Here is an 11,746-nt window from a genome sequence, read left to right as displayed (position 1 = left end):
TTTAGTTTTATTGATATTGTAGTTGAATGACATTCTATGAGGAGAACAAGAAATATCTATATTAATCGTCAATATAATATAATATCGTTGTCAATTGTTCATTTAAAAATAGTTTGTCAAGAGAGGAAAACAGATAAAATAGTCTTAAAGAAAAAGTATTAAAAATAAAGAATCTACATTTTCACAAAATTCTGACAAAGAGGGAAAGTTACCTTGGTATTTTAGTAGAAAGAAAAGAGCAATTAGATTAAAGTTGCTAAGGTCGGTTATACAAACAGACAATAGGGTGGGTACGCGAAGCAGATAAAGCATAAAGTACACACGGCAAAGTTGGTAATAATAGCCACAACCTGCTCCTACTACGCACGTGAAATTTTAATAGTATCTTATTAAAATTCTTAATACGCTTTGATATCTCTTTTAAAAAATATCATATTTAAAAATTGTTTTGTATTAAATATTACAAATTAAGTAATAAAAGTTACAAATTTACAAAATTTATGTGTTTTATTATTTATTTATAATTTTAAAAAAATAATATGGTTCTTCCTTCTTGTAAGAGACTACCGAAGTAGATTCGTGAAATTCTTTTCTTCTTTTTTCAATATTTTTGAGAAGAACAAAAGCAAAGGGAAATTTAGGTGTTGAAATAGGCTATACTTGATTATGAGTTAGGTTAATAACATTAAGGGTTCGCTTTTTCTCCATTGCATATAAGTTGTCTGCAGTAAGCTTAATACGATATTATTTTGAGACGAAAATTATGGTATTTTTTATAATTTTAATTTATTTCAGGGTTACAATAGTCTTTATAATTATAATTTTTTAATCTTTCAATACCAATACGAAGTCAATTTGAAAATAAATGCAGATAACTTATCTACATTAACTACAGAAATATTTTTTTGTAAAATTAAAATAAGAAAACGATTTTGACCTAACCCAATTTGGTTTGATCCAACTCTAGTTAGCCAGCAATGAGTTATGTCAGCTAAAAAATCATGAGTATTGTAAAGATTAAACTTTTCTTCTTATGTTTATCTAAATGTTATTTTAAAACAAAATTTTATCTATTTTAAGTTATCATTGATTTTAAGCTTTTAATAAAAATTAATGGAAGTTTTTAATACAAATTAATTAAAAATATTATTTGAATTTGGCATTTTTAAACTCTAATTATATAAATAAATAAATAAAATGTAAGTTAAATGGCTAGTTCAAATAGCCCTCACTTAGATATGATAAGGATGGATCAATAATATTACCCTTATATTTTTTTCGAAGAGATTATTTTACTGAATAAAAGTAATTAAATAAGTTAAACAAACACAAGAAAAATATTCATTTCACTTTGAAACAAAAAAATTCTATCACGTGAATATAACTCAAGTTGTAAGAAGAGGTTAAGATAAAAGCGAGCCCAAGAACTACTATAAATATTTTTGAGGAAGGAACTAATTATCAAGATTAATAGTTTATTATTATTAAAAATATTATTTTATACATAAAATAAAATTAAAATTTAGAGAGTGATAGCTGCAAATCTTGCCTTTTACCCGCCCCTGCCTCGATGTTATAATGTAATAGAAATCACCTGTTGTTGAAAGACAGACACAGGCTTGACCATGCTTCTCCACCAATAACACCAATAATAGCAAAGGTGACTTTTGAAAAGTACAAACAACCTCCCGTTATGTATGTGTTTGATCCAATTTCAGGTAAATGATACGTTTACAATTTTTTTTTACAAATTACACGACCGGTCATACACTTTTAATTGAAATATGACCGGTCATACTTAGTGTAATTTATAAACAAAAAAATTATAAATATAACATTTCCCCAATTTTAAGCCCAACTTAAAATTCGAGGGCAAGTTTGGTTAATACACCCTTCAAATTAAACTTTAAACACAAAGCATTAATGTATTTAATCTATTATCATGCAAAAATATTAATGTTTTTAATGGAGCTTTTTTATTATTATTTCAAGTATAAATATTTTTGTTGGAAATCCTAAAGGTACAACTGGATGTTGTATCCTAACACAAAGCAAAAGTCCCATGGTTTGGTTTTCTTAGTTTATCTCCTAATACACACAACCCATGGCAACGTATGAAAATAAGTTGGCGAAAATACTTGAAAATTACCTCATCCTTACAAAAAGGGTGGTTGTTTAATTGGTAAATTATTTTTTTCCTCTCATTCACAATCTTTATAAGAAGTTGTAGTAAAAATTAAGATACAGTCCATGGCCATCAAAATAATTGACAAAAGGAACTCCCGTTTTAACTTTCTCAATTGAAAAGAGTTCATTAACACGGAAGAGAATTGTATTTCTTAATAGAAAATATTTTTCGTTCATGGGATATAGTATAATACAATTCTTCATGTCACATAGCTGAAAAGCATCCATTACTTGACTAGTAGCATCTATTGCTAAGCTTTGCAAGTAGCAGATTTATGGCGAGCGTTGCATTTTGGAAAGCATCCCATAATTGTATTAGTAGGAGGAGGTTTGTATGTTGAGAAAAAGTCTGGATCCTGCTCAAGTGATTCAGTATAGTTCTCCAAAGTGGAGACAATTTCATCAAAATGTGGCCTTTTATCAGGATTGCTTGACCAGCATCTGTTGATGAGATTACTAAATGCCCAAGGACATTCAGATGGCAATGGTGGTCTTGCATTCTACACAAAATCAAAAGCCATCAAATTATGAGAAGTGAGTCAATAAAATTTACAAATCCCCCACTTTACATTTCAAATGTGAATCAAGGAGAAAGAACCAATCATAGTTGTATAACCCATAAAAGCTAGCAGAACTAATGTATGAAACATTTCCAAAACATATATGAAGCCATATGGCTGAGTTTCACTGGTCCCATGCTCAGAACACATGCAGCATGTGCAAATACAATGAATGTGATAAGTTAGATTGGAATAAATATATGTTCTTGCATCTGTGATTGATTGGAAGCAATATCAAAAGGGAAAAATAAATAAACAAAGCTTCTCTTTCAATCAGTGTTCAATTGTATGGCACCTTGTTCTGATTTTCTGTGAATGTGACAGAGAAGCAGATGTGGTAGCAGTCATTGATTTTTCGTAAATATATATAATATATACCATATCTTGAATGTTGGAAAAGTAACAATCATCTAGATGTCAGGCAAAATATAGAAATCTCTAATTTTATTGTAATTCAATATTGTTAGCGAGGTGTCTAGCCTAGATAAGTAAGGCTATCTTATAACAAACATAACCACATGCTCCATAGACAACGAATGATTGTTGCCCACTCCGCTCACACGATTGAGAAAGATACGGGGCACATTAACCTTCAAAAGGGCCTACTCATATGCATGCATACAGACATTTAGTAGATAATAAAAATGAACATACAAACATATATGCATACCACGATATATATTAAAACAATTGATTTTGGCTTCATTTAATACTATTGGCCAAAGTAATTCATGGATATACTGGGCTAAAAATATAAAAGGAGAGGGTATGAGGAAAAATAAGTAATATCTACTTTACATAGACAATTATCCATGCCTAGATTTTCCTTTACATGTAAACAAATAACATAATGGCAAACTGCTGAGGTATATACTGTTCCTCTTAACAAAAGGATCCATTCGTAAACTAAGTGATATAAAATTTCTGCTGACTAATTAGCATATTCATACTACAAATCACATGAGCTTTTGTGGTAAATAAGTAGACTAATCATCAGACATATCCATGCAACTGAGCACTTCAATTTCTTCACAAATCGCGATAAGAATGTGTGTCACACAATTAAGTAAATTCAGATGCAAACCTTGTGGGTAACAGCAAATGCTGCCTGCTCTGGTGTCATATTGTCAAATGGTGTCAGTCCTGTTAGAAGCTCCCATAAAACTATGCCAAAACTATAGACATCTACTTTCTTGGTATGATGCTTTTCTTTGATCATTTCAGGTGCCATCCAACGATAAGTTCCGGTAAATCCTTTTGCACTACCACACTGAGATTCTAAGCATGAGATACCAAAATCTGCTACTTTTACACACATATCTTCCCCCAACAGGAGATTCTCTGATTTGAGATCCCTATGAAGTATCCCCTGAGAATGAAGATATTGCATCCCCCGTGCAATGTCCAGGGCTAATTTCAGAACAAGTTCGAGTGGAACCGAATGTGGTTCTTGATGATGCAGGTATTTTCTCAATGAGCCTCCAGCCAAATACTCAGTAATTATACAAAAGACGGGAGGTTTCTTGCAAGCAGCAATAAACTGCATGATCAAGAAATTCATAATTTCTCTATTATTCAGCAGCAGCAGCAAATTTTACACACAAAACATTATCTACTACTTAAATTTTGCAACTCTCAGCATTAACAACTTTTAGCATTTGTGTCTTAGGTCACGATGCCATATTATCAACTTTCAAGAGAAAGAATTAACCAATTCAAACAACTACCACTCATTACTGCTAAAAATCAATACTTGACCAGTAACAACATCCACAAGACACCGGGATATTTGGGAAGAGAGGGATAATGACATGCTAAAGAGAGAGTCAAAATTAAAGATGAATCCCAGCTCTTTTGTTCAGTTTCACACCAATGATATGGAACGATACACAATAGGCATTGGAAGCACCCTGGGCAAATTTAACTTAATGAACTCAAGCTTCTTGCATCACTTTTCCAACTAATCTATTTGGGAACAACAGCAACAAATGTCGTAAATTTAATCCATAACTTTTTTTTTTTTTTTTTTTTGCAGATAATTTTTGATTCTTCCTAGTTCCTTCTCGAAATGTCACAATACCAAGTTAGTATAGCAAGATAATAACGGCAACAATGGGGTAGGAAGTGATAAAAAGGTGGCCTTAACATTGAACCATTAAAAAAATTAAAGGGCGGGGGGGGGTAAAGAAGCTACCATCAAAAAGTGAAGAATATATGATAATTGGAGATTTAGACTAGAGTATCAAAGTTAGTATCTTCCTCATATATAAAAGGTAATAATATATATTCGTTATAACGTTAGCAGGAGAATTATCTCTCATATTCCATGTAAAAAAAAAAAAAAAAACTGAAGGCAGATGCAAAAACAGAACAGATAATTGAAGAAACAAGAACTTACAGTAATGATATTCGGATGGCGCAAACGAAGGAGCAAAGCAACCTCGGAAGTAAATTGCTTCTCAAGAAAAGCAGCCAAGTCCTCATCCTCCTCCGGTTGACTTACAAGCTTAATTGCCACATCCTTTTGCTTGTAGACACCTCTGTAGATTCTGCTGTGTCTTCCAGAAGCAAACTTGGATCCAATGAACAACTGAGACATATCTGCACTCCATTCATCTTCTCCTTCTCCCTTTATAGCAGCCCCAGATGAAACAAGATACTTGGACCATGACACTGCTCGCTTGTACTCCCCAAGCGAAACCCTTCTCCCTGACTTGCCGTTGTTGGAAATTTGTTTAAACCAGTGCAGATTCTTCATATGGGTCACACTTACTTCCTCTCAAAATCATCAAACTTCAACCCTTTCTCAAACCCCAAATGCAGATCCAAAAAATATCCAACTAAATATTAAAACAAATGCACCAATTTTCAGAGTACCCAGATGAAAAAAAAAATAAAAAAAAAAAACTTGATTTTCATAGCTTAAATACTTCGTGAGCTAACTACATTACAAACACTTGTCATTAGTTGGTCCCCCCCACCACCCTTTCTCATAAAATCCTTAAAAAAACAAAGAAGCTGAAGAAAACCAAGACCAAGGAAAAGCTCACAAGCCTTAACGGGTTTTAATCAAAGAGAACAAATTTTTTAACCAAAGAGGTACACTACACCAGAGGCAGCAGACAGAGAGAGAGAGAGAGAGATAAGTTTTGTTGATTTCCAACTTCCAATCAAGTGGCTGCACCAAGATAGAGAGAGAAAAAGTGTGTTATAGTAGGTAGTATAGTAGTTGCTATTGTTGTTGTTGGTGGTGTTGGAGATTGGAGTTTTAGTTTATGGTGGTGAGGAGTGAGTGAAAGACATAGAGAGCTGGCTGTTGGCAACACTAGTCTCTTTACGTTGGAATTCGTAACGTGCGAAGATCCACTTCTGAGGAGACAAACCGGGTCTGCGTGATTATGACCGGTACCTATTTCTTTTCCCATTTTAACCTTCTCTTTCTCCCACATTCTTCACCATTGCCAATTCCCCTTCCTTACTCATTTCCTCCCTAGCAGTTACTTTTACCACAATACCCCTCCTTTTTCTCTTGCCACCTAACTAACCCCAATCCCCTGACACCATGTGGTGGTTTCTAGTTGTGGCTTGTGAGAGTAAATGTAATATAAATATAGCTTTGTCGCATAGGAAAATTTATATATATATATATATATATATATATATATATATATATATATATATTAATAATTTATACATATTGAATGAAATTTACTCGTTAATCCAATAGTCATTAAGCAAATTAATTTGAATTAGATGACATTTTTCGGGTTCGTTTTTTCTGCAGTTACTGCAGATAAGTTATCTTGCCAATACGACGTTGTTTTGGAACAGAAATTATGGTGTTTTTGTAATTTTAATTTATTTTAAGGTTATAATCGTCTTTATATTTATAATTTTTTAAGATTTAAATACCAAAATGACGTCGTTTTGGAAATAAATGCAGATAACTTCTCTGCATTAACTGCGAAAACATTTTTTCCGTAAATAAAATAGAAAAAAATGTCTACTTTTGTTGGTAAAATTTTATCTGTCACATTTACAAAAAATAAGTGAATTCCACTAATTTTGTTTTCTCTTTTCTTTATAATAGAATTCACCCATTTTTATGTAAATATGATAGATAATTTTTTCTGCAACAGAAACATTAAATTCAAATAAAATTATAGATTGTATGTGTAGTTTTAGTTTGTCTAGTTTTATTTTTTTTGTTTATGGTAAATATTTCCCTCGTTTCATTTAATCTTTAACTTTGGAATAATATATAGTTACTGAGATCATTAATATAAAATTATTCTTAAAAAGCTGTTTTGAAGCCATGATTTGGGCATGGGATTGTGCTGGAGTTACGGCAATGAAAAAGGGACCACATCGATGAGACAGAGCAATAACTGGTTGGGCCCCAAGTAGGGGTAGGTTGGTCAGTTTAAGGAACATGGAAAGGAAAAAATGTTTGGTTAGGCAGACCAGTTCACAAGAAATGGAACTATAAAACACAGCAACAGAAAACACATCGGAGAGAAGAGGAAAGAGGGGAGTGTGGGACCCGCACGATAGTAGAGAATGTGTGGGGACCACAAGTTGGTAGTACCCGTGGGTGTGTCGGACAAGCCGTATGGTCCTCTTCCGTATACGGTCTCTGACCACCCTTTACGCATTTCTATGAACCCTTCGATTATTTTAAAAGTAAATGTTGCATGCATCCATCTTTTTCTCATTCAATTTTATCCCTTTTTTCTCACTCTTTAAATTATAAGTAGATGGTCCTTCAAAATCAAGGACTATTGATTATCTAAATTTAATATATTAATCGTGAAAATAATTTATTTATTTTAATTTCAAGAATTCAAAATTCATTACGTAAGTAGATTTTAAGTCCAAGATACTTCACAAACAAAATATTTTGATAATAGTTTGTGATTCGTGATCACGAAAATTATAATATCATAATAAGCAATCACCTCTTTCAATAACTTAAGTCAATAAATAAAGGTCCAATTAATAATTTTTATATTTTTTTTTAACCTAATCATTACAATATTAACATAGGATAATAACCAATCATTAAATATATCATCCATTCGGTATAGATGTACATCCTATTATCTCAGCAAAGCTTCCACGTCACCAAGACATACAATCCTTGTTGCATTTGGGAATATCGGGTGAAATTGAATAATGATATGATAAAAATAATAATAATATTTTTGGATTATATTTTTAATTATCATATAGGATTTTATTATTAAGAATTAAATAATAAGGATATTTTTGAAATTCAAGAAATTAAGAGAAACACATTATAATTACACATGGTCTAAGTAATGACCTGGAAATACGTGAAAATCAAATTATACATGTTATAATCACAAGAAATGAAAGTGAAGTTTTATTAAAATATTTAATATTTTTTTCTTTAAGTAATTAAGATAGTTTAAACAATGTTCCTAGAGCAGCAATGAACAAGGTATTTTTTCATATTTTTTAAATGAATTTTGAACATTCACTTATTACCCAACGAGGTTAAATAACAAAATTAAAATGGGAATTTTTACAAGTTATTTTTTTATCCACAATTAACATTAAATATCTTTTGAAATAAATATTAAATATGATAATTTTGGGTTAATTTGTTTATAAATACTCATTAAGAATATAAATATCGTGATTATGGTTTGGTTAATATTACAGTGAGTTTAATTTAGAAAACATGCTATCTTGTATTAAAATTTTATATATTTATAGCCTCCTTTACATTATATTTTTTTGGAGAACCCAACCCTAATTACCTCACCTTTTCATTATATAATCTGCTGCATCTGCATGTAAGCAAAACTTTTAGTATGTAAATGGGGGTTCTAAATTTTAATTTTGAGATTTAAGTTCCTTAAATTTGGAAAAATATTTCAGAAGTCATTTACATATTCTTTTTTGTTGGTCAATTCGTATAAAATGGAAGGTAATGCATTGGCACAGATGGGAAATGCTCTTGAGTCCGACACTTGATTCGGCACCGATCGAAATGAGTGCAGTGTAATCACGGAAATCTTCTTCACACGGAAAATTTATCGTATGCCTGTTTAAATAAATTAAACCTGATGTGTGATAAAAGGAAAAAGAAAAAAACTTGACAAATATATTGAATGAATAATGATATTTATACATTATTTTTATTACATTATTTTTTCAGTCAAATTACCAGTGTTTAAAAACTCGGCTCGGCCATCGATCCGGCTGAGGTCAGGGGTCACGGGTTCAACCGGGGGGTCACTTTAACCCGGCCAGGTTTTGGGAGTCACTGAAATCTAACCGGATTTTGGGAGTCGGAGGGATCGATGTGCATATAGGGTCCAACTTGTGACCCCAACCCTCAAAAGAGGGGGTCAGGATTGACCCGGATCAACCCGAGGAGTGGGGTGTGATTTTAAAACACTGCAAATTACATTATTTTTTCAGTCACGCGCCTGTTTTTAGATAATAAAATAAATATATACATACTGTCTCTATAATATTTAAGGAGATGATCAACTGTTTACCGAAAAAAAAAAAGGGAGAGGAGATGATCCACTTACAATATTATAAGTTTAATAAGGTATAAATCCATTAATAGTTATTAACTTCACTTAATATTAACAAAATTAATAAATTAGAACATTAAATATAAGTGAAAATAACATCTAATGAGTAAGACTATACTCGTATAAGTCGATTCCCTCCAAATTAAGTAAAGTGCAAAAGTGGTGTTAATATTTTGATATAGATATAATTTTCTATAATAAAAAGTCTGTACGTAAATAACAGTATTAATGGTGCAATTATTCAGTTTGTTTTGCTCAACTCCACAGTTTTATTTTTATCATCTTTAAGTAACAGAGGCCACGTCTTTTGGCAAATTACATGGCCAAATATGGAACGTAGCAGAAAGGCAGCAACAAACATACCCAGCTATATGCAAGGAGTGGTTGTGGGTTTATTGAATTTCTTAATTTTATCTTTCTTTCACTAAAAAGTATACAAAAATATTCTGTTCATGAAGAACACAGGAGAAGTGGGAACTACCAATACGTGTGGTATTATCATTATGAATACGAAGTGGAATCTTGAAACCTTATTTCATGAAATTAAATTAAAATAATCCAGAGTAACCAATGGAAGCCAATACGATTATACGAGTATTCATCATTTGATCTGATATCAACACCTAAAAAAAATATAATCCGATTTGGTGAGAAATTTAATCAATAATCACAAAAAAAATGTTTTAGGTAACAACTAATCATTTCTTAAGCGTCTATTAATTTATTGGAATCAACCACACACGGTTAATTGATATATATATATATATATATATATATATATATGAAATTTATATTTCTGCAGCTGTTGTACGTGTAGCAATTAAATACTTGTCATATATATACTTGAAAGTATTAAATGCGAGAAATCATAATCATACAAAGGATAAAAGCATTAAATATGAAGAATCATAATTATACATTTCTGTCGTTGCCATACGTAAAGTATATATATATATATATATATATCCTATTTTAGTTTTAATTATCTTTTTGGGACATTCCCATAAATAAGATGAAAAAAATCAGCATAAATATAAAATTTATCTCAAATTAAGATCGCGTGACAATTATCGGACATGGTAATTAATATATTCTTAATTTCGTTCTCTTTCCGCCGAAGAAAAAAAAAACTCTTTCCTCCCAAAAAAAAAAAAAAACTCTTTAATTAATAATTATTATGGCAGCACATGCGCTAATAAGACGCAATATGAGTAAAAGTTGCCATGTGTAAGAATAATATTGGCCAAAATTCAATAATTGAGAATGGTTTGGTGGTACAAACTATATCCCATGGCCGTACTTAATAATGTGTGGCGCGTAGTTAAACATGGTTGAGATGTGAGAAATCCAATTATTGAGAATCAACCAACAGTGATGAAGATGACGGTGCTGACTAAGAAAGGTTGAGAGTTGGCTAACTTGGAAGAAATGTGATTAGAATCGGATGGCTGAGATTTGGTGTGTACGGTAAAAGGGTAGGGGACAATACCTTGTACAGTTGTGGTACAATGAAGAGAGAGCATAGGTTCAGAGAAAAAGAAAGCTAAAAAAGATGAAAAGCTGTTGACGGCAGTTTGGTCAGGAAAAGATGCGTGTAGTAGGGAATTTTTGTCAGTTAGTACAAATGTGTGTGTAGCATGAACGTGCTTCTCACTGAGTACCACGTGAATCCCTTCCTCATAAATTGCACAACTTACGAGGCACAATTACTATAAAAAAAATGATATGTTAAAAAAATTTTAATTCAGAAATAATGTAAAATTCTCAATAATATCAACTAATCAATTATTTAAGGAATAATTAATAATTGCATTAGCTTGTTTTGAGGATTGAAGCAATTACACGTCAGTACGAGACCCTTCATTATTTGAGAAATTATGCTACTTACTTTATTTTGTTACCTGTAAGTGAAATGGTGTGCAAATCATATTAAAAAAGAAAGAAATATAGTTTCACGTAAATTATTTCATATAGAATGTAAAAAAATGAATGAAACTTATTTATTTATTTTTCTCTTTTGTGTAGTGAGTCTTATTCATTTTTTTTGTATATTGCATGAGATAAATTATTTCATGCAATATGAGAAATTATATCCCAAAAAAGAAATAGATATATTTTCTTAAACAAAAAGTACACAATTTAATACTAATATATTAAATAAATAAAGTGAATTGTAGCATTGAGGCCGATTATGTGACCGGATACGATAGTTTAGGATGCAAAATGTCGATCTGCCCCATTCATTGCCGTTTTCAATTTGCAATATAATGAATCTAACCCATGCCGTCTTGCTTTTAAAGTGTGTTAAAAAGTTCAATCCACCTTATTTTATGATGGATTCATGGCTGAATGATCAACCGCCTAGAATAAAACAAAATAAAAAAATAAAAGGGAAGATTGAATGAGATGTTTTAAAAGAAAAGC

General features: G+C 31.3%; 1 protein-coding gene across 1 annotated transcript; it reads right to left on the bottom strand.

Annotated features, from left to right (window-relative positions):
* Positions 1-2,438: 2,438 nt before the first annotated feature.
* LOC133308719 (serine/threonine/tyrosine-protein kinase HT1-like) lies at positions 2,439-5,544 on the bottom strand. Its single transcript, XM_061509403.1, has 3 exons — positions 5,146-5,544; positions 3,832-4,287; positions 2,439-2,687 (listed from the first exon to the last, which is right to left on the bottom strand). The coding sequence occupies exons 1-3, from the start codon at positions 5,503-5,505 to the stop codon at positions 2,439-2,441; spliced, it is 1,065 nt and encodes a 354-aa protein (XP_061365387.1). The 5' UTR covers positions 5,506-5,544.
* Positions 5,545-11,746: the final 6,202 nt, after the last annotated feature.

Source organism: Gastrolobium bilobum, unplaced genomic scaffold (genome assembly GCF_033153095.1).
Source record: "Gastrolobium bilobum isolate Gb01-03AN ecotype WA unplaced genomic scaffold, APGP_CSIRO_Gbil_v1 utg14120, whole genome shotgun sequence".
Lineage (NCBI taxonomy): Eukaryota > Viridiplantae > Streptophyta > Magnoliopsida > Fabales > Fabaceae > Gastrolobium > Gastrolobium bilobum.
The sequence above is the reverse complement of the archived record's forward strand: the minus strand, read 5'-3'. Positions and strand labels throughout refer to the sequence as shown.

What these genes read in the sequence shown, in the direction of transcription:
- LOC133308719 (XM_061509403.1), bottom strand. Translation starts at nt 5,505, where the DNA reads ATGAAGAATCTGCACTGGTTTAAACAAATTTCCAACAACGGCAAGTCA. An exon ending in GCCATCCGAATATCATTACT is followed by an intron (nt 4,288 to 5,145) that starts GTAAGTTCTTGT and finishes TTGATCATGCAG; the next exon opens with TTTATTGCTGCTTGCAAGAA. An exon ending in CATTTGCTGTTACCCACAAG is followed by an intron (nt 2,688 to 3,831) that starts GTTTGCATCTGA and finishes GATTTTGTGTAG; the next exon opens with AATGCAAGACCACCATTGCC.